General features: G+C 30.9%; 2 protein-coding genes across 2 annotated transcripts; both read left to right on the top strand.

Annotated features, from left to right (window-relative positions):
- Positions 1–3,191: 3,191 nt before the first annotated feature.
- On the top strand, positions 3,192–9,391 carry LOC106769210 (probable methyltransferase PMT5). The gene is made up of 9 exons (XM_014654729.2): positions 3,192–4,161; positions 4,480–4,615; positions 4,836–5,076; positions 6,160–6,382; positions 6,561–6,718; positions 6,831–7,137; positions 8,133–8,265; positions 8,726–8,933; positions 9,081–9,391. The coding sequence occupies exons 1-8, from the start codon at positions 3,647–3,649 to the stop codon at positions 8,873–8,875; spliced, it is 1,863 nt and encodes a 620-aa protein (XP_014510215.1). The 5' UTR covers positions 3,192–3,646; the 3' UTR covers positions 8,876–8,933; positions 9,081–9,391.
- A 10,131-nt stretch (positions 9,392–19,522) lies between these two features.
- LOC106766789 (14-3-3-like protein GF14 iota) lies at positions 19,523–22,526 on the top strand. Its single transcript, XM_014651547.2, has 7 exons — positions 19,523–19,837; positions 20,040–20,346; positions 20,591–20,678; positions 20,800–20,909; positions 21,137–21,285; positions 21,901–21,944; positions 22,321–22,526. Exons 1-7 carry the CDS (start codon positions 19,765–19,767, stop codon positions 22,324–22,326), a joined length of 777 nt encoding a protein of 258 aa, XP_014507033.1. The 5' UTR covers positions 19,523–19,764; the 3' UTR covers positions 22,327–22,526.
- The last annotated feature ends 1,702 nt before the right edge of the window (positions 22,527–24,228 follow it).

Genomic DNA, 24,228 nt, shown 5'->3' with positions numbered 1-24,228 from the left:
CTAGCCCATGATCAGAATTAAGCAAAAATATTACCCAACTCATCGTTTTGGACCTTTTTTTAAAAAAAACAAAACACTAATCTGGCCTCCTGGACAAATGGGCCGAGTACTACCTTACAACCCGACCCAAGAGCTTGCCAGCACGCCCAAACTAATAAATGGTGCACAAACTAATATTCACACTCCTTTTAACTTCTTTGGTAACTCTCCAACATCATAAAATTTAACAATCACTTATATAATATTACATGCATTCACCTAACACATTTAAACTATAATAATTCACACAAATATTATTTATAAATATTTTAAATTTTTTCAAATCTTGGAAAGTCAACCCAAGTTTAAGTTGACTCAAGTCGATTTTGGGACGATGTTAAGATGAAATAACCCATATACAAATCAAGTAAAGTGAACTAAATATAAATCGATATAAATAATGTTTAATTCAGATTGAATTAAATTGACTCGATTTTTATTTAATAAAGTTAATAATGAGTTATATTATGTTGATATTGCTATATTAATTTAATCTAATTAAATAAAATAAATTTAATTTTAATTTTAATTTAGTTAATTTAAATTAAATTTAAAAATCTAAATTTAATTGATATATTAAAAATATATCTAGATTTAATCGTACACTAAATTTTAAAAAATCTAATCCATAACCAGGATTATTGATTAAAATAGTTGTATCGATACCTAACTGTGAGATCATTGATAATTGAATGTCTAATATCAAATATGGCATTCATATGTTAAACTTAATAAAGAATAAGAATAATTATAAATCGAAAGTATATATTAGTTAAAGTTCGAAACTCCATATTATAGGTATGGTTACTAATATAGTCTTATCTTGTTTAGTTAGTTATCATATCAAATTCTTAAAATTCAATAATATATTAGAGATAAAAGTAAAAATGCTAAACTCTATCTTTTTAATGACGAATGTGATCGATAAATATACATTTAAAATAACAACCATGAAATTAAGTTTTCTTTTTTTATAATAAAATAACTGGGTATTTAAATATATAAAATAATAACCAATTATAAGAAAGTTTATAAATTAATAAATCGAGTGTCTCATATGCATTATATACACAACTAATTGGTATTCTTTCCCAATCATTTTTAGTATTTACAATGAGTTGAGAAATACAGTAATGTCATTTGTTTTATTAGTATTCCTATTATTTAAACATATTATAATTATTATGAGTTTGATTTTCAAATTTGTGTAAAATGTATTTTTGAGATTAATATATTTTGTTAAAGAAAATTTAACAATTAGTTTTTATGATTTTATAATACATAAATCAAATTTATTTAATTAATTTGTTTTTAGTTTACATAAAAAGAGTGTGCTAAATTTTGAGAACTCTAATCTAAAATAAAACCCAGATCTTAATACTAAAATAATATTTTTTAATTTTAAGATAATATAATAATTAATTTTAAAGTTATAAATATAAATAAAAAGGGATGAAAGATGTACATTTCGTAAAACTCTTATATTAGAGCAAATGAGAAGATATCTAAAATTAATAAAACATAATAATAAGACTTAATTTAAGTAAAATAAGAAATTAAGTTAACATCAGAGATATTTTAGATTCTATTGAAAATTACTATGAATAAAAGAGATTATATTTATGTCATGTCACACGTGCATGGAGGGTGGAAATTTTGAAAGCTTTTAATTAACTATCATGGAAGCTATTCCTAATAATAACTTGTAACTGAAGAATGATTTTCATATCTACTTAAAGGACAAAACTGTCTAAAACACATACACCAAGAGGAATTTATTCTTTGTTATTAACATTTCTAAACATTGATTTATATTTTTTATTTAAATTGATGAAATTAAAATTGTCTTTATGTTTTTATTTTTATTTAAATTTATAATTTAAAAAAGTGCAAATAATTTTATATAATTATTTTATATAGATAGAAATTGCCTACACATGCACGCTGCAGTAATAGCTGTAAGCGTACCACCTAATTACGATTTTGTCCTGTAGGAAAGTACAAGTATACTATAAATATGAAATACCTGGAACATATCATCTACTCCTAAATGGAAATGCATTCAATTCTAGATTTCATAATCCATAATCAAAATATTAAAATTGGTCCAAAAAAAATAATTAAAAATACTTTAATTCCTAAAAATCTAAAAAATAATAATCATGGACACATTAATAATTTAAGTTAATACATAAAATCGGTAAGATACTAAACACGTGTAATTTTTTAAATAGAACTAGGTAAAAAAAAATTATGTACCAACTGAGAGTGTTTGGTCGTTAAATAAAAATTAAATTTAAATTTAACTAGGTTAAATAAACTTTTAGTTATTAAATTTTGATATACAATTAAAATTAATTTATATTTAAAATTTTAATATATTTTATTTATCAAAATTTAAAAATACATGATTATACTTTTTATATGAACCAAATATGTTTTATATTAAAATTTTGATTTCTTTATTTATATTTTAATGATAATTAAATCAATAAAATTTAATAAATTTTTGTTAACAAATTATATTTATTTATTTTTAAAATTTAAAAATAAAATATATTAAAGCTTCAATCAAAATATTGTTTTTTCCAGAAATTAAGATCATATATTTAATTGATTTAAAATAAAAACTTGATTCATTTTATTCTCTTCCCCCTCGTTCATGATTTTTCTAAAGAAAAAAAAAAAAAAAAACTGGAACATGGTTGGCAACTACCAGATCTGCCTCCATTTGGTAGCTGTAAGATTATTCCTTAACAAGTTGTCGTCATTGCTTTGGTGGTTCTATTCTAGAAATTTAGTATATGATGATCCTAATAAGTATCTTAGTTAAGAAATTAATTAAAGAAATATTAATTGATTGAAAAAGAAAAGCAAAAAATTGATAACAATTAATGAAACTGGTGTGTATTTTGATAATTATAATTATAACAAAAAGGTGGAGACAAGCACACAATGAAAATTGTTGAACAAAATTTGTATATATATTGTTTTGTTTCTTTAATGAATGCATACTAATTTTATAGGGTAGTAATTTAATTTAATTCCAAAAGTAGTTAAATGTATAAAAGGTCATTAATTAAGATCAATAATCATGTTGTTGTTTTGAATCTGATTAATAATGGAAGCTTGGGAGGCATATAAAGTAAGAAAGAGATAATGTTAGTTTTGAAAGCAAGCAAAGTTAGCAATCTAAAATAATCTCTTTTTCTCACCATTTTAGAATCAATCCATCTCTAAATCAATCTCAAGCTCTTCTTCTTCTTCTTCTTCTTCTTCATCGTCATTATCTCCGCCCAAACCCTAATTCCTCTGTTCCAAGCCAGGCGCAATCGGATCCGCGTTGCGTTTTCAAATTCCAATTTACCGGCGATCTGGTTGATCTTTCGCACGCTTGCTATATCCTCCGATTGGCATTGCACGACCGTCTCCCAAAACTTTCGCCATTTCGGGTTCTAATCTGCATTTGTGGTTCAATTGCGTGAGTTTTCGTTTCAGTGGTCGCAGCGAAGTGAGGATTTGCGGTGTCATGGTTGAAGGACTAGGGTTAAAGGAGTTTACAATTTAGTGTCGTTTTTGAATCTGCGTGTGACTCACGACTTTGGACATGAGAAGCTCTTGGTTAAAGAAACAATCCTTCGTAATTGGCCATAAGCCGCCACTGAGCTGGTTAATCCTGTGTCTGATAAGTATCCTTGCACTGATTGCAGTGTTGAGTTCATCTTCTTCTTCGAACACCGATGATTCAGTGTCTCGCACTGCGGAATCGCTAATTTACACGAACTACAGAAGGATAAAGGAGCAGGCCGCGGCGGATTACTTGGAATTAAGGAGTGTGTCGAGTGGTGGCGCGAGGCAGAAGGAGGTGGGGCTTTGCGGCAAGGAAAGGGAGAATTTCGTGCCGTGTCACAATGTGTCTGCGAATTTGATTTCTGGGTTTAAAGATGGAGAGGAGTTTGATCGGCATTGCGAGGTGTATAAGGTGTCCGAGAGGTGTTTGGTTCGGCCTCCCAAGGAATACAAGACTCCGTTGCGGTGGCCGAGTGGGAGGGATGTCATATGGAGCGCAAATGTGAAGATCACCAAAGACCAGTTTCTTTCCTCTGGAAGTATGACCAAAAGGTGCTTACTGTAATTAATTAATACGGTGTGAAGTTGATTCCCTTTGGATAAAAATATAGCCATGGTTTAAAATTGGGGTTGTAGTTGCATTGCAATTTTTAAAATAGCTGAAAATTATGAGTAAATGCGGTCGAAATGTGATAGCAGAAGCCTCTTAGAAATTTAAGAACCTTATAACTGCGTGATCTTTTTCGGGGGAGGGGGTGGTAAGACGAAAAGACTGCTTGAATGCCTTTTGTCTGTTCTGATTCATTATGATTGATTGCGTTTTAATCTTTCTTGTTTTCGTTTTCTTAAATATTGTGGTGATTTCACTAGGTTGATGCTATTAGAAGAGAATCAAATCGCCTTTCACTCGCAGGATGGGTTCATATTCAACAGTGTGAAAGATTATGCTCGCCAACTTGCAGAGATGATAGGCTTAGGAAGTGACATTGAGCTTCCTCAAGCCGGGGTAAGTTTTCGGTCCACCGTTGTCCACTAACTTTTATTCTTTTGGGAACTAGTATGCTTTACACGGACAGGGTTTGTGCAAAATAGTTCCATGTAGTAACAGTTACGAAAGATTATGTTATTTAAGTGATTATGTCCTCTTTATGATTCTCATTAAGGACCATGTTGTTTTTGTTCCATAATATGTATATGACTGATCTTCATTAATTACTTTATAACAGATTCGAAATATACTAGATATTAATTGTGGATTTGGTAGCTTTGGAGCTCATTTATTGTCACTGAAAATAATGGTGGTTTGTATTGCGGCGTATGAAGCTACTGGCAGCCAAGTTCAATTGTCTCTTGAGAGAGGTCTTCCAGCTATGATTGGCAACTTTATCTCCAGACAGCTTCCATATCCGTCATTATCATATGACATGATTCACTGTGCTCAGTGCGGCATTGTGTGGGATGAAAACGGTAATTATACAGTTTATGGGCATTCATCACAATTTCATTCTTAGCAGAGTGAATTCCTTGTTAACATTATACTTACAAATTCTATTTGTGTTTTGCCGTATTGTTAACTGAAATGTTGATTAACAGATTAATATTTTTGTGAATCTGAGTTTGAATTCCACGTATTTGTTCAAAAAGTTGTATTTGATGACAAATGAGAGAAAAAGAAGACTCAGTATTGTGCGCAATATTTGGTGCTGTAGATTTTTAGGCCAAATAGGTATGATTAGGCTGTCTGTCAAATGTCAAATTAGTGACTAATTATCATCAACTCTTGAAATGCCACAATGCAGTAACCTTGTGTTGGAGATATAAAAAGCATTCTTGGTCTTCACCTAACATCTTAAGGGTATTTGGCAATTGATTCTTGATATATCTTTATATCAAATGTTTAGAAGCCAGATCCTTGTTACATCCATTCTTTATGATTTAATTGAATTTCATCGTTGGAAAAAGGTGGGCCTTCATTCAGTCATAAAAGTTGCTTACTATTTCAATATTGTTAGAAGTGGGTTCTAGGCCTAACTCAACCCCACAAAACCGGCTTGTAAGGTGAGGTTTGCACCTCACTTANATATTATAAATTGGCCTTATCTCTAGTCGATGTGAGACTTCCAACACATCCCCTTCACGCCGAGGTATAGACATTTCGTGCGTGATAGTAGAAATTGGGTGGTCCAATAGCGACCCGACAACGGGTGGAAACAGAACTATCCACTTAGAACTCGCTAGGATAGGCTCTAACCATGGCTCTGATACCATGTTAGAAATGGGTTTTAAGCCTAACTAATATTGAGTAATTTGTTTTTCACGAATGAAATTGATGGCTGAAATAGGTGTCTGAAATGTTTATATGAGAATGTGACCAGTTTTTATCATTCTCTCTCTCTCTCTCTCTCTCTCTCTCTCTCTCTCTCTCTCTCCATATAATTACCATTTCCTTATTCTCTTTCCATTATTCCATTGACCATCCTATTGTTGAATATCATTAGCTTCTGTATGAACTGCTGTCCCTTGCTTTCTAACATTGACTTCATCCCTCAGATGGATTGTTCCTTATAGAAGTTGATCGTGTTCTTAATCCCGGAGGATATTTTGTTTTAACCTCACCTACAAGGAGACCACAGGGTTCATCAAAGGAGAAAAAGAGAATAATGTCAAACACAATAGAAGGGTTCACCCAACAACTCTGCTGGACTCTTGTAGCTCAGCAAGATGAAACTTTTGTTTGGCAGAAGACTACTGATGTTGGATGTTATGCATCTCGGTAAGGATAACTGTAGTAACATGGGTGATGTAAATGATAAATAATTATTTGAGCAGCTAAATTGTTTCTCTATCTGAGATGGCTACCATCAACTATCACTAGTTGGGCTGCTGGTTCTTCATTGAACACTTTCACTTATAACTATAGGTTTTCAGCAACATTTGTTTCTTAATTGTAGTAAGCAGAGTACTATACAGCTATGTGAAGGAGAGGATACTCAGTCATATTATAGGCCTCTTGTGCCATGTATAAGTGGGACGTCTAGCAAGCGCTGGATTGCAATACAGAACAGATCTTCTGAATCTGGATTGAGCTCGGCTGAACTTAAAATTCATGGAAAGTATTAACAGATTTCTTCTGCATGTCTTTCTCCTTGTTTCTTCCCCTCCAAATTTTGTTTCCTTTCTGTAATGCTTTTCCTTTTCATGATTTTTCTTTATTATTGCAGGAGTTCAACCTGAAGAATTTTATGAAGATTTGCAACATTGGAGATCAGCTGTTAACAATTATTGGTCGTTACTTACCCCACTAATTTTCTCTGACCATCCAAAGAGACTTGGAGATGAAGATCCATTCCCTCCATATAATATGGTCCGGAATGTTATGGACATGAATGCTAATTTTGGAGGGTTGAATGCTGCCCTGCTCGAGGAGAAAAAGTCAGTGTGGGTTATGAACGTGGTTTCTTCCACAGCTTCTAATGCACTTCTTCCTCTTATACTAGATAGAGGTTTTTCCGGTGTCATACATGACTGGTGAGTTGCTTGTTTTACTGTTCATGATCTAGAAAAGTTGTTGTTTGTGAAACCATAATCTAAACAAGGTTTCCATACACATGAAAAATTGTTTCAGGTGTGAAGGTAATGACTGAGGGTTATAAACTGATAATTTCACTAAGCCTGATAAAGCTATTTCACTGGCCTTATTATTTATTATTGGCTCATTCTTATAATAAATGACATAAGAATGGTGTATGCTAGTTGAGAAAGTAACAGCAATTTTAGATACTTTACTTCATGAACCATGGTGTTTTTACTGCTTAATGTGAAAATATTATTATTGAAAATGATTTAGTGATGTATGTACAAAAATAGTTCTTTAGCAACTTCTTATGTTGTAAATTATTGAATGCCATTAGATCAGCTAACGTAGACTTTTAATTTAGAGTCCATTTATTTCAGTTATTTTTTCCATGAAAGATCTCTTTTATTTTGAAGATAGTATTAGCCTTTTTAAAAAAAAATTGTTTATTTAAAATCAGATTTCTGAAAAATAACAGATTTCTTAGTTGAGTTGCTTTTGGGGGAATAAGCATGTAACTATAACACTCTTTTGAAATGAAGAGCAGTTTTTTATAATTGTCACCAAACAAATTATACTCTCTACGTTTCATAAAATCTTTAGAAAGTAAATAATTATATATACATTTTTAAAAAGCGTAGACAAACATGCATAATATACCAATAATTTTATATCTAACATTCAATGTTGAGATTTCAATACCTAATGTTCAATGTTCTTTATTTTGCTTTTATTTTTGAGATTGAATTTGAAGATGAACGTAAGGTGCATACATTCACTTGATCTATTGGATTGGAAGTAGACGTAGTTCTATTTTGAAACCCAATTTTAAAGAACATCACGCGCCTGTTTGGAATTGATTGACAACCTCTTCGTAAAAGAGTGTTATCGCTTATGAACTTCCGAGTAATTCATTTTTGTATATGACTGCTAATACATTGATCTTCAGGTGTGAACCCTTCCCCACCTATCCCCGGACATATGATTTGCTTCATGCAGATGGACTTCTTTCACATCTCTCCTCAGAGAGGTGCAGCACGATAGACTTGTTCCTGGAGATGGATAGAATATTGCGTCCAGAGGTATGTTGTGATGGTGGTAATATGAAATATTCCCTCTAATGATTTTTATAGTAATCTCTTCGAAAGTTCTCCATAGTTCTTATCATAAGACCCCTTTCAAATGTCTAATTTTTTTATGGAACCCAGATCCTCTCTCTTGAGGATAGACAAAGATTATTCACTATTCAGAAGTATCCGTTTCATTCACTTTATCTTTTCCTGTAGAAAGCAAAATGTCAGTACTTAGTGGAGATACCTTAATTAATTGGGTGGAAAGAGATTTAAAAACGGTATCCCAATAATTTTAAGGATAATTCTGAAAAAACTAATTATAGAAATTGTTGATTAATTTTATACAACTAATTAAATCTACTAAATTTTTTAATTCTGAAGACAAAGTACTTTAGTCCCAGTATATTGGAATGGTCAATGAAGCCTTACTTTTTTTTTTTTTTTTTTTTACGTTTCATTGTTTTTGTAGGGTTGGGTCATTATTTCTGATACTATGAAAGCTATTGAGATGGCTCGCATGGTTGCGACACAAGTACGTTGGGAAGCAAGGGTAATTGATCTTCAGAATGGAAGTGACCAGCGGCTACTTGTTTGCCAGAAACCTTTTTTGAAAAAATAATTGCTTATGGAGAACTAGTATATCTCACCATGATAAATGAATACAATTTTTTTGCTCGGTAATTCCTCTAAACCTTCTTTCTAAGCAGTGGGAAAAGTGGGTAGTATAAAAATACAACATTTTAGATACATTGACAAAACTTGTGTCGGTCATTCCAGTTTGATGAGCATTGACAACTGATATAATCTGTGTTGTGCAATTTCAGAGAATGGATTGTTTAGTTGGCACATGTTTGTATATACAAAGCTCAGAGCCTTGACGTTTTCAATCGTGTCCACATCCTGGTCAGAGGATTGAGGAAGCTGTAGATTGTGAAGGTTCTTGTTGAATTTAGTTACACTTTATTTTTTGTCGAAGTTTGTAGTAATTCATTTTTCCAATATCTTATTAGCATTCTTTATTTTTTTTTTACTTTAATATTTCTTTATCAATCATTGGACTTCTATTACTTGTGTTGAACAATATCTAATTTTTTGAGAAAGAATGTGAATGGCCATGAAATTGAATTATGTGGAATCACTCGCATGTGGAATTGACATTACAATTTAGTTTGATTTATCTGCTGCTGCAAGTGGTTTCTCTTACTTCTAATTTTCAAATTTAATATTTCGAAGGAAAAGCATTTCAAAGGCCATTATTCTCATATAAACGTTCTTTAAAACCAAAACACTTTTTTAATAGCCAAGCAAATAATAGATCTAAAATCATCACTAATAGCTTATTTTTTTTTTAAATATTTATTTCTAATAGAACATATATTCAATTATTTGAGAATTAAAACTTTGTAAATTTTATTTTCATTGTTATGCAAATTAATTAAATTTTCCTTGTAAAAATTATACAGTTTCTATTATTAATTAGTTTATTTCCAAATGATTTTGTGTAAACAATTGCAAAAAAAGTTGCGATAATAAACTTCATCTTAACACTTTTTTTTACATAAATAGGAAAATATAGGAAACTTTTAAAAATATTAATTAAATAAATTATGTCTTTGGATTTGTTTCTAATTTTGATATAAGTTTTACACATATTGCTTTCTTATTTTACTTTTAATATGGAAAACAAAATAAGTTAACAAGATAGTGACAGATAATAGAAAAATAAGTGCTTAAACCCTAAATCTTAAAGACAAAAAAGTAGGATTAAATATTTGTATTATCCACTGAAATTGTATTATCCAGTCGAATGGTGATAGCTAGAAAGAAGAGATAAACTTCAACTTTCTTAGTTATTGTTTTCTTCTTAAAAACATTTTACATTCTTTTATAAATTGTAGGAATAAGATTGGTACAAAATTTGAAGAAATACAATCTTAATAAATAGTTTGAGAATGAAACAAATATTTAATTAAAAGTAAAGAATATGTGTATACTTGTATTTTACATTTGTACCCTTTTTCTTACTACCCCAATTATAAATTAAATATAATAGCAAACAAAACATAATAATATTATCACGGATTAAAGAATACAAATTATTTTCTTCAATGTGAAATATCAAGAAAAAAAATTATAAAATCTTAAAATACTGAAAATAATTTTGTTTAAATTATCTAATGAATTATAGATGTTTAATCAAATTAACATAGAAATGGAATTAGATTTGTACATACTCATTTATTCATTTATTTATCTATATTCAATTTTAAAAATAAAATATACACTAATATGTTAATGAGAATGTTTATTTGTTTTCAAAATTAAAAAGAGTTAAAATAATACAGGTGAGTTTATTTAGTATTCCTACAATATACAATCATAGTTAAACTATTTTATTGCACTTAATTTCAATATAATCTATAATAAATAATATATTTAATTATCTTATTGTACATAATAAATAAAACTACATAAAAAAATTAATAATATATATATATATATATATATATATATATATATATATATAAAACAATATAATCTCATATGTGTTAGGATATGTGGATTTGTAAATGAACATAAAAGTTTAAACAATGCATTCATTGTTAAGAAGAAAACTTTAAGGCTAATTTAACATAATAAAATTGGTTTTTAAGATGAGATTTACATTCATTTATATACTGTGAATTAATCTTATTTTTAGTTTATGTGAAACTTCTAAAACATTCTCCTCAGGTTGAAGTATATATTTATCTTGCGAATGACACTAAACATTAATGAATGGTCCAATAGCTATCCGATAACAAGTGGAATAAGAGACTCAACAAATAATAAAATTTGCTAAACTAAGCTTTAATACTTGTGATAGTTAAGAAGTGGAATAAGAGACTCAACAAATAACAAAATCTGCTAAAATAAGCTCTAATACCCGTGATAGTTAAGAAGTGAACTTTAAACAAAACTCAATTTCATACAATCGACTTGTAAAATAAGATTTACACTCACTTATATATTGTAAATGACATTATTTCTAATCAACGTCAAACTTAATACATTTAGATAAAAGAATAATATCAATTAAGTACTCCATAGACATATAGAAAATAGACTTCTTTATGGTTTGTATTTTATTTTTACATAATCCTAAATGTTAAAATAGAGAGGTTACGATAATTATAATTTTTTTTTATTCTCTTCTTTATGAGTTTAGAAAACCAAATTATTTCTATTAATTATATTTGTTATTATTGATAAAAAAATATAAAATATAATAAGAATACTCATTGATACTTTTATTAGTAAACTTAATTATTTAGCATATCTAAGAAGAAATGTATTCACACATTACATACATACATGTATTTCGTGAATCATGATGTGGTCTTTTATATTTTTTACGTTTTATGTTAGAAGTGAGTTTTAGACCTAACTCAACCCCACAAAACCGCCTTGTAAGGTGAAGTTTGCACCTCACTTATATATTATAATTTGGCCTTATCTCTAGTCGATATGAGACTTCCAACACACCCCCTTCACGCCGAGGTATATATTTAATTTGCAAAACCCGGTTTTGTGAGGTTGAGTTAGGCTTAAAACCCATTTTCTAACATGGTATCAGAGTCATGGTTAAAGCCTATGCTAGCGAGTTCTAAGTGGGCATTTCTGTTTCTATTCCACCCGTTGTCGGGCTGCTATTGGACCACCCAATTTCTACTATCACGCACGAGATGTCTATACCTCGGCGTGAAGGGGGTGTGTTGGAAGTCCCACATCGACTAGTGATAAGGCCAAATTATAATATATAAGTGAGGTGCAAACCTCACCTTACAAGCCGGTTTTGTGGGGTTAAGTTAGGCCTAAAACCCACTTCTAACATAAAACGTAAAAAATATAAAAGACCACGTCATGATTCACAAAATACATGTATGTATATGTAATGTTTGAATACATTTCTTTTAGATATGCTAAATAATTAAGTTTACTAATAAAAGTATCAATGAGTATTCTTATTATATTTTATATTTTTTTTATCAATAATAACAAATATAATTAACAGAAATAATTTGGTTTTCTAAACTCATAAAGAAGAGAATAAAAAAAATTATAATTATCGTAACCTCTCTATTTTAACATTTAGGATTATGTAAAAATAAAATGAAAACCATAAAGAAGTCTATTTTCTATATGTCTATGGAGTACTTAATCGATATTATTCTTTTATCTAAATGTATTAAGTTTGACGTTGATTAGAAATAATGTCATTTACAATATATAAGTGAGTGTAAATCTTACAAGCCGATTTTGTAGGGTTGAGTTAGGCTTAAAAACCCACTTTCTTAATATGGTATCAGAGTCATGATTAAAGCCTATCCTAGCGAGTTCTAAGTGGGCATTTCTGTTTCTATTCCACCCGTTGTTGGGCCAATATTGGACAACCTAATTTCTACTATCACGCACGAGATGTCTATACCTCGGCGTGAAGGGGGTGTGTTGGAAGTCCCACCTCGACTAGAGATAAGGCTAATTTATAATATATAAGTGAGGTGTAATCCTCACCTTACAAGTTGATTTTGTGGGGTGAGTTAGGCTTAAACTCACATTCTAACATGCCTAAAACTCACTTCTAACATTTTACTTGTAATTTAAGAAAATTGAATTCACAACTAATATATTCAGTAATTACAACAAAATATATTATTTCTTGTTTTAACAAAATATATATCATTTTATCACAACAAAAATTCTTGGAATCATTTACAAATTTTATCGAGGAATTCTGAAATTTTAATTATCGATAAATTTTAGTAATAAAATTTTACTAATAAAAAAATTTATCGATAATCCATATTTAATTTACAATAGATATTTTTCATCGATAAAATCCATCAATACTTACAAATCTTAAAATCCATCAATAAAATTCGTCAATAATTTAATATGATTATTATAAATGGGTTTTTCTGTCACTAAATTCATCGATAAAAAAAAATGACAAATTTATACCAAAAAAAGCCTAGTAGGTACATAAGTGGTAGAAATCGAGGTGTAAAAATACATTCAAGCTTCTTCATCTTCATTTCCTCTATAAACCCAAATCCCTAATTCTTCAAACCTATAAACCCTATAAGGTATCGTCAGAGTGTCGTCACCAGTCTCACCCTCATTGTCGCCGCTCATCATTGCATCTTTAAACATCATCAATGACAAATGTTTTCCCTCTGCCAGCGAGTCACCTCCACTCCAATGAGTCACCACCACTCCTCACCGTCTTTGTTTTTCTTAGGTTGAATAAGTGATGTTAGAAAATAAATCATATCCCAAGATTATTTAGAGAATATATTGTTATTATTATAGCCGATTTACAGTAATAATGTTACATTATTATAGAATAATTACAGTAATAATGTTACATTATTATAGAATAATTATAGGGATAAAATAGCATAATTATAGATTCTCTCTTATATATATCTCTCATATTTTATTCAAAATGAATAAGATAGATTTTTCCCTTATTTCTTTTTTTACATGGTATCAAAGCACGAACGATCCTCTACTCAATTTTTTCTATCCTTATTCCCATGGCTAACTATGGAAATGAATAAAATTTGAATAGTTCTTATTCTCTCCATCTTTTTTACCATCATGGAATGGTTCTTGTTTCCAAATCTCTAGATGGATACAACTATTCGACTTGGCGTAGAGCCATGGTCATCTCTTTGAATGCAAAATCCAAATTGGGTTTTGTTGATGGAACTCTCACGGCACCTTCTGTTGAGGCCAAACCAGAAGAATATACAACATGGGAAAAAGGCAATGACATGGTGTTATCTTGGATCCTTAATTCTTTGGCACATGATATTGTAGATAGTGTTATTTTCTATGACACTACTCATGAAGTTTGGACAGATCTTCAAAATTGTTTCTCTCAAAGCCACGCACCACAAATTTTTCAGATTGAGAGAGACATTGCTTGCTTGGCTCAAGATCAAATGACAGTTGCATCCTATTAGACAAAGTTAAAAAAATTATGAGGTGAGTTAGGCTCCTATAGCAATGCAACCTGCACTTGTGGAACTGACAGTAAAAGGCGCAAATTGATGCAGTTTCTCATGGGGTTAAATGACTCTTATAGTGCTATTCGTGGCCAACTCCTTTTAATGAATCCATTGCCTGATGTTACACAAGCTTATTCTTCCATCATTTAAGAAGAAAAACAGTGACATTTGAGCACCGCATGTGACACAATAGAAGCTTCAGCCATGGCTGTTCAAAAAAATGAACCAGTAGCCCTTGCTGTTCGACGCAAACAAGGCTCTTCTTCTTGTCTTAATTCATCTAATCGAAAGCCGCTACATTATTTTCACTGTGATAGAGATCATCATACAAAAGACACATGTTGGAAGTTACATGGTTACCCTCCTGAACACCCAAAGCATGGAGCAACCAAGAATGCTTACTCTAAGCACAATGGGAGTAGTCAGTCTTTAGCTAATATTGTTACAGCGACTCCAATGATGCAACAGATGCAGTCTTCAATGAATGGATTAACTGAATTACAACTCCAACAAATGTTGTCTATATACAGGGTAATGAATCATCTCAATCAGGCCAACAACGCCAATGTTTCTTCAGGTTTGTCACCACCCAAACTTATAATTGATAGTAGGGCTACCGATCACATTATTTCTTCACCAACCTTGCTTGTTAACAGTAAAGAAAACACTTCTTTACCACCAATTGTTATGCCAAATGGTGACCAGGCCCCAATTATCTCTACTGGCACTCTACCTTTGAGCCCAATTGTTTATTTAAAAAATGTGCTTGGGGTGCCATCGTGCAAAGTAGATTTGATGTTGGTAAGTCGAGTCACACGAGATTTAAATTGTTTAGTAACTTGTTTTCCTTCTGGGTTTATTTTGCAGGATTTGATGACGAGGATGGAATTTAGTTTGGGTAAACAACGAGGAGGACTCTATTACTTCGTTGCAATTACATCAAACAAGTCACAAACTCCCATTCAATCCATAGCAGCCCATGTCACCAAATCATCTCCTCCTTCAAACACTTCTACTAACTTATAGCATCGACGACTAGGACATCTATCTCCATCTAGATTAGACTTCTTGGCTAAAACTTTGTTAAATCTCTCTTTAGAGTCAAATAAAAGTTGTGATGTTTGTACTCTTGCAAAACAGACACGACTTCCTTTTCCAACTAGTTCTATTTCTTCAATTAAACCTTTTCAATTACTTCATTGTGATATTTGGGGACCATATAAAATTCCTTCTCTTTCTGGTACTAGGTATTTTTTAACTATTGTTGATGATTTTTCTCGCTTTACTTGGGTTTTTTTCATGCACCATAAAAGTGAAACCTAACATCTTCTTATAATTTTTTTTTTCTTTAGTCAAAACTCAATTTAATACCAATATAGCCAATATTCGGGTTGACAATGGAAAGGAATTTTTTTCTCTACGAGATTTTTTTACACAACAAGGTACCACTTACCAACATTCTTGCACTTACACATCACAACAAAACGGGGTTGTCGAGCGCGAACATAGACATATCCTTGAGTCAACACGAGCTCTTCGTTTTCAAGCTTATCTTCCTTTACAGTTTTGGGCAGAATGTGTTTCCACTGTTGTCCATATAATTAACCGGTTGCACACACCTCTTCTTTCACACAAGACACCTTTTGAGCGCCTATATAGTAAAATCCCTTCTTATTCACACATTAGAGTTTTTGGATGTCTTGCTTATGCTACTAATGTTCATGTTTCTCATAAGTTTNCTCCTCNTGCCCAAAGATNTGTTTTTCTTGGTTACCCTCTTGGCCAAAAAGCTTACAAGTTATATGATCTTGAAGCTCACCAAGTCTTCATTAGTCGTGATGTTGTCTTCCATGAGGCTATTTTTCCGTATGAATCCATTGACACTCCTCCAACCACCCTAGAACCTGTCATACCTAATGTTATCCCAGATAATCCTCCATATGAGAGTCCTTCATACACTCAGTCAGCACCTACAAAAAACATAATTATGCCTCCCATTACTTCCCCACATATGGTTCCCTTGCGTTGTTCTCAATGATCTCATGGTCCTCTTACAACTTTGCGAGATTATATTTGCAATCAGGTAGTGTCTCCCAGTCCATTGTCATCCTCATCATCTTTTCCAAATAAAGGTACACGATATCCTCTTTGCAATTTTATCTCTTATGACCGTTACACACCTCAACATCGTTCTTTTCTTGCCGTTATTACTAATGATATTGAACCTACATGTTATGATCAAGTTGTTTCTCACACTCATTGGCAAGAGGCAATGAAATATGAGTTGGCTGCTTTAGAGGCCAATAATACTTGGTTTATCACCACTCTTCCTCCTGGAAAGCAGGCTATTGATTGTCGTTGGGTGTACAAAATCAAGCGCAAATCTGATGGTTCTCTTGAACGGTATAAGGTGCGTCTAGTTGCAAAGGGATATACCCAACTAGAAGGTATCGATTATCATGACACTTTTTCACCTACTGCAAAAATGGTTATAGTACGCTCTTTATTAGCTTTGGCTACTGCTCAACATTGGTCTCTTTATTAGCTTGATGTCCATAATGCTTTTCTTCATGGTGATCTTTCTTAAGAAATCTATATGTCCTTTCCTCCTGGTTTTCAGCGACATGGGGAGAATCTTGTGTGTCGCCTCAACAAGTTTATATGGATTAAAACAAGCATCTCGTCAATGGTTTGTCAAATTCTCTACAGCTATTCAAAGTGTTGGTTTTATTCAATCAAAAGCAGATTACTCATTGTTTGCATGTACAAAAGGCAAGTCTTTTACAGCTTTGTTGATCTATGTTGATGATATTCTCATAACTGGTAATGGCCCTATTGATATATCCAATCTTAAACAATTTCTACACAATCGTTTTCGGATAAAAGATTTGGGTGATCTTAAATTTTTTTGGGTATTGAGTTCTCTCGTTCTAAGAAAGGTATTTTCATATCACAAAGGAAATACGCTTTGGAAATTGTTAAAGATGGTGGGTATCTTGGAGCTAAGCCCGTGGATTTTCCCATGGAACAAAATATAAAGTTTTCTTATGAACAAGAATTATTAAAGGACCCGTCAATATACAGGCGATTTGTTGGTCGCTTAATTTATTTGACAATTACCCGTCTAGATATCACCTATGCGGTACACATACTAAGCATATTCATGCACGCCCCATGCAAGCCTCATATGAACACTGCAACGTGTGTGCTACGATATTTAAAAAAAACCCAGGTCAAGGTCTATTTATCCCTTCACAAAATGATTTATCTTTGTGTGCTTACTTTGATTCAGATTAGGGAGGTTGCCTAGTATCCTGAAAATCAACTACAGGTTATTGTGTTTTTTTGGGATCTTCCCTTATCTATTGGCGAACAAAGAGGCAGAAGATGGTTTCTCTTTCCTCAGCAGAAGCTGAATATAGAGCATTGACTAGTACTTGTTGTGACTTGACTTAGTTACGATCATTGTTGAAAGATTTACGAATATTGCATCCTAAACCGACATTGTTATATTGTGACAATAAAGCACCCTTACACATTGCAGCTAACCCGGTTTTCCATGAAAGAACTAGACATATAGAGATGATTTGCCACTTCATTCGTGATAAAATTCAAGATGACTCAGTCACAACTAAATATGTACCTTCAGCTGAACAACTTGTCGATGTGTTCACTAAACCACTGGGAAAAGAAGTGTTCTCTATCATGAAGCGCAAGTTAGGAGTTATTGATATTCACTCTCCAACTTAAGGGGGAGTGTTAGAAAATAAATCATATCCCGAGATTATTGAGAGAATATATTGTTATTATTATAGCTNATTTACAGTAATAATGTTACATTATTATAGAATAATTACAGTAATAATGTTAGATTATTATAGAATAATTATAGGGATAAAATAGTATAATTATAGATTTTCTCTCTTGTATATATCTCTCATATTTTATTCAAATGAATAAGACAGATTTTTCCTTATTTCTCTTTTTTTCAAGTGAGATTGTATATGTTACGTGTAGGTGATTAGAATTTGGCTTTTGTAGTAAAGATATTTAGAGTGGATATGTAGATGATGGAAAATAGATTAAGTTAAAGATGGATTGATCTTAGTTTAATAGTAGGATCACCATGCACAAATTAAAAAAAAAAATATTTAAAAGAAGGAAGAAGAAGAAAGGAGAAAAGAGAAAGATGAACCAGATCGCAATATTTATCGATGAAGTTTTCTTTTAATAATTACTGATAAATTTTTCCTTCGATAATTACCAAGAAATATAACTTTTTGTCAATAATATTACCCGATCACATTTTTATTGACAAATTTCGATCCCTAAAAAACCATAAAAAATTGTTATGGATATATTTTTAACATTTTCGATAAATTTTGATGATTGGCTTTTTTTTTTTTAGTGCTTAATTACAATAAAAATATTTACCATTTATAATTTTATTTGGTAAAACTTTTTAAAACAATTACAATACATAAGAGTGTCTTACATTTAAGATTAGGGTGGAAACCTTTTCTCCCACATTGATCATAAAGTTTTATATGTTCCTTAAACCGCTATGCTGTCATATTTTCAGTAAGCAATTCTAAAATTATAAATCATTTTTTATCTTACTAGTTATTAAATTAAAATTTTTACTTAGTATTATTTATGAAATACTCTTTTACTAAACATTTTTTTGAATAATTCATGTCATCCTATTCTTAGTTAAACAAACAGTTTTAGCAATTCAAACTTTAACTGTTTAATATTTCTTCAAAAAATTGTATTCCAGAAATAGACAATAGTACATATTTTGTATTTCAAGTAAATAAATTTAGTTAATGCTCCATAAAATCTTATATGGAAATTATCATTTTGTATTGTGTGCAAATAATGATAATTGAAAATTAAATTCAATTAGTAAAAGGGATTATTGAATAACTCTTTGGTCCTATAGTATAGTGTTTTAGTTTTAATTTTTTTTTCAAGTTTTTGTTTTCCTTAACATTTTTAAAAAAAAAAAACTCCTTTACAACCTATATGCATAGATTTATCATGTATGGAAAAATGTAAGAGGAGGTGTATTAATATTTTATTCTTCTCTACATAATCTATGCATAATTTTTTGTATTTAATCAGATCTAGCAATTTGAGTAGAATGTGAAAGAAATATATTAATTAAATGCAATAATTATAAAATTTAAAATGATATATATAGAAGATTGTTATAACAAGTCCTAGAAGTTAGGGTTTGTGATTAGTTTTGTTCTAAGAAAAAGGAAGATTGAAACTAGAATTACAACAGTTCCTTCTATATATATATACACTCCACGCTTCCTTAGGCTTCTTTCTCGCATTCTTCTTCTTCTTATTCTTCATCTTCTTCTTCATCATCTTTTTCTTCTTCTTCTTCTCCACAACCACTTCCATTTTCAAACCCTTCTTCCTCTCATTCAACATAACAATGTCCTCGGAGAAGGAGAGAGAGACCCAAGTTTACATCGCCAAGCTCTCTGAGCAAGCTGAGAGATATGAAGGTCATCATCATCATCATCATCACTTTTTCTATTTTATTATGCCACCTTATTATACGTGTGAATCTAGGTTTTCTTTTTCTATCTTTCCACGAATCAAATTAAAAGGATCCACAACATTTGATTCATTTTGTTTGATTAATGATTTGAATGATTTGTTGAAAATGGTTTGTATATATATATATTAACATGCGAAATTCATCAGAAATGGTTGAATGCATGAAGGCGATTGCAAAACTTGATCTAGAATTGACCGTGGAAGAGAGGAATCTGCTGTCGGTGGGATATAAAAATGTGATTGGTGCACGAAGAGCTTCTTGGCGCATTATGTCATCGATTGAACAGAAGGAAGAGTCTAAAGGAAATGAGAACAATGCAAAAATGATAAAGAATTATCGTCAGAAAGTGGAAGAGGAACTCTCCAAAATTTGCAGCGATATTCTGTCAATTATTGACAAGCATCTTGTTCCTTCTTCCACCTCAGGAGAAGCCACCGTTTTCTACTATAAGATGTCAGTCATCTTCTCTGTTACCGTTTTTCTTATCAAATATTTACCTTCTTCAAATTCTCATTAGAGAATAACATTAACTAATGAGTGTGATATTCTTTCTTTTTTATTGAATCTCTCACTTCATAAGTCAGACAAACATATTCCTTGTAAAACAAGAAAGAAGATTGTGTGTCATTATGTATCGCTCTTCATACATGGGTTTAGCATGCTTAGGTTCTGTGTTGATCAATTCCTTTTGATGCAGGAAGGGTGACTATTATCGATATCTAGCTGAGTTCAAGACCGACCAAGAAAGAAAGGAGGCAGCTGAGCAATCACTGAAGGGATATGAGGTTGGTATCTATTGTCTCTCATTTCAGCAATGAACTCCTTCATCTATACTTTCTTATACTTTATTTTGTTTATCTATATCTGGTGCTGTTTGTTTGATGATGTTCAAACTATTATTGTTAGGCTGCTTTAGCTGCAGCAAACACAGATCTTCCATCAACACATCCAATTCGTCTTGGACTTGCACTCAACTTCTCAGTCTTCTATTATGAGATAATGAACTCTCCTGAAAGGTAAAATTTTCTTCCTTTCTCTTTTGTTTCAGCTACTTGCTAAGGATCAGAAAACAAAATCCAAAATTATTTAGTTCCATTGGTTCATGCATGTCATTGAATTTATGTAACATGTTCATAAATTATCACACTTTTTCTGAAACCTAGGACGTTGTCACTTTCTACACATCCTTGTGCTTCCCAACACTGCTACGAGATTTATACTTAGTTATTGATAAAACTTCCAGGGCCTGCCATTTGGCTAAGCAAGCTTTTGATGAAGCAATTGCTGAGTTAGACACCTTGAGTGAAGAGTCATACAAGGACAGCACCTTGATCATGCAGCTCTTGAGAGACAATCTCACTCTCTGGACCTCCGATTTGCCCGAGGATGGAGGTATCATCATCACCATTCAAACTTTATACATGACATTAATGATGTGGATTAGTAAGTTTTTCATAAATTTTAATTATCTAGTGAAGAGAAAATGTTGGAAAAGTTGTGTTATTATTATCATTAGAGTAGTTAAAGCCCATTATGAGAAAGATATATTTCCAACTCGTAATTAATAAATCGTATTCATCAATAAATTTAAACCCCTTTTCACTACTTATTGTAGTAAGTCTTACTTTTGGAGAAATGATTATGTCTCACACAGATAGAAAGAGATTGATATGCAGTGTCACCATAGCCAACTACTCTCTCTCTCTCTCTCTCTCTTGGAAACTTTGAAGGAAAATCACATTAGAGTAAAGTGAAAGGAATTAGTTGCTTGCCTTTGAATTTCACCCTTTTTTCTAGAGCTACTTGTTATTAGTAAAATCTTCTTTGTCTTCCTTGTATCATAAAATAAACTGCACTCAGAATTTAGGTTTTTAATTACTGTGCAACACAAGTATTCTTCAGAAGTATATATGCTAATAATTTCTTTCTCGATAATGAGGATTTACAAGAGTAATACTCATACATAAACACATGCTCACTCTAAACACTTCATTAACACTCATGCAGGTGATGAAATCAAACCAGAAGAAATCAAACCTGCTGCTCCTGAGGTTTGAGTATAAAATTTTTTTCAACTATGTTTTGCATTATTTCTGTGAGTGTGTTGTATCAAATGGTTTCAATCCGAAGTTAAAAGGAACGATGTTCTGTAATGAAAAAGGGTGTGAGCTAGAGTAGGATTGTCAACGTTTTAATCAATGCCTAGTAATTTTCTTTTGGTCAAAAAGCCATCATGATTTTCTAGCTCAACAATTAACTCGGTTAAGAAATGCTTGCATTGGAATGGTAAGTTAGTCAATGCTTCAATTAATATCAGTTAATTTTCATTTTTGGTCAAACAGAAATCATGGTTTACTAGCTCAAAAATTTTGATGCACTATTGGTATTTATAATTTCCGTTGACATTTCTTTTTGTTTGTTTTACAGCACTGAAGATAAGATACGTCTGCGTCTGAAGCATTGCAGTTCATTTGGAGCAGAAAATGCAGATTATAGCTACTTCATAGTTATTGTGCTTTCGTTGCATACAAACAATGCTAGAAAAGTTCTACTTGCGGCTTTTATTTTTAGTTTACATTCCTTATATCTTAAACTTCTCAATTGTAGTAATGGATAATTTACATATTTTACTCAGAATTTCTGTTTTTTTGAGACTTAAATCATGTTTCTCGTAATTTTGCACTTGGGCCATGAAAAACGAAAATGAGCTTCTTCCTTCTCCGACTATGGCGGTTCCTCTCTTTCCATTTTCTTCCTCCATGCTGCAGATGTTTCTCTTCTATCATATTAGAATACCTCTTTATCACGATTGAACATACATCATTAATGTTATTGTTTTAAACCTCTATTTTTTTTATTTAAATTAAAATCGTGATTGATTTTAAGAATTTCAATCACGCATAATGGATAAATATTTCATTAGATTGACGTTGATATTAAAATTTTGGTTTTTAAAATACATTTTTATAATTTTAATGGAAAATGATATTTTAACATCATTTTTTGACTCTATTTTGACACTGCACATGTGTCAAAATGTGATTGGACGAGGAGTATATTTGGAAGAAAAAAATTAAAGTTTATTTTTTAATTTAAAAAATGTGTTAAAAATATCTTTTTCCAATTTTAATTACCATATAAAAACTGTGTTGCTTTCCAAAAGGCTAGTGATTTTTATATGGTGTATTTGATATTTTGAATAAGATATTATTAATTTATGGGATTTACATGTAAGTTAACTTCATCAATACGTAAGTATTTGGTAAAATGTTTAAAATAGTTTACTTTAAAAAATGTATACTACAAGTTACTTTAATTAAAACAATTTTTTAATTTATTGAATTTTCTTATATTATTATTTTCTATATTTTAATAAGTTTTTTATTCCCTCAAATTTATGTTTTACTTATTATAACATGTTTTTTTAGACAATTAATTGTTATATTTTTATTTATGTTAGATTACTTTCTAATTTTTTATGGATAAGTTTAAATTTAAAACAATTAACATTAGCATAACTAATTTTAATATATGACGAGGTAAGGAAATACAAAATAAATATTTTAAGAAATAAATTTAATGTAAGTAGTAAGTTATATAGATTGGTAAATAAAATATTTTAATTTCTAAAAATAAGTAAAAATTAAATTTGAGTAATACTTGTTAAATTAACTAGTTTAGATAAAAATAACTTTTTCAAATAAAAAATAAGATACAATTTTTTAAAAATAAATGGAAACATTAATTTTTTTTTAATAAGAATTAGGAATTTTTCCGTTTAGTGTGTATATTTAATATTTCTATGTTATATGTAACATTCCATTTTAATAGTATAAAACTATTAAAATAAACATTACATATATGTGATAGAACAAGAATTACAGATATGTGATGAAAAAAATTCTTCACATGGAGAACAAAAGAAACTATTGCTTCACTCCCAATCTCACGCTGAGACAACTGAAAAGACTATATCCTTAAGCTCATACCATTAAGGTGATCATTGCAAAGAAAAAAATAACACAAACAAACAACACAAAAGCAAGGGTAAACTAATGATACAAAACAAATCATATAATATTTAGAACATAGCAAACATGAATCACATATAACATACATCAACCCAAACATCTTAACATGCAAAGACCTAGACTGACTAATCCGAACATTGGATGGAATGTTGAGTTACAAAGGTTCCTGCACTGGTGTGGTGGAACAGCTGGACTATCACAAGCTACCACACCAGGTTAGTTCGTTATCACTTGCTTTAAGCCAAGGTAAAGCCCCTAGACTAGCACCTCCAGCTATTCTCACCACACGACTCATCACTCTCTA

This window comes from Vigna radiata, chromosome 7 (genome assembly GCF_000741045.1).
Source record: "Vigna radiata var. radiata cultivar VC1973A chromosome 7, Vradiata_ver6, whole genome shotgun sequence".
Lineage (NCBI taxonomy): Eukaryota > Viridiplantae > Streptophyta > Magnoliopsida > Fabales > Fabaceae > Vigna > Vigna radiata.
This window is presented reverse-complemented; position numbering and strand designations above follow the sequence as displayed.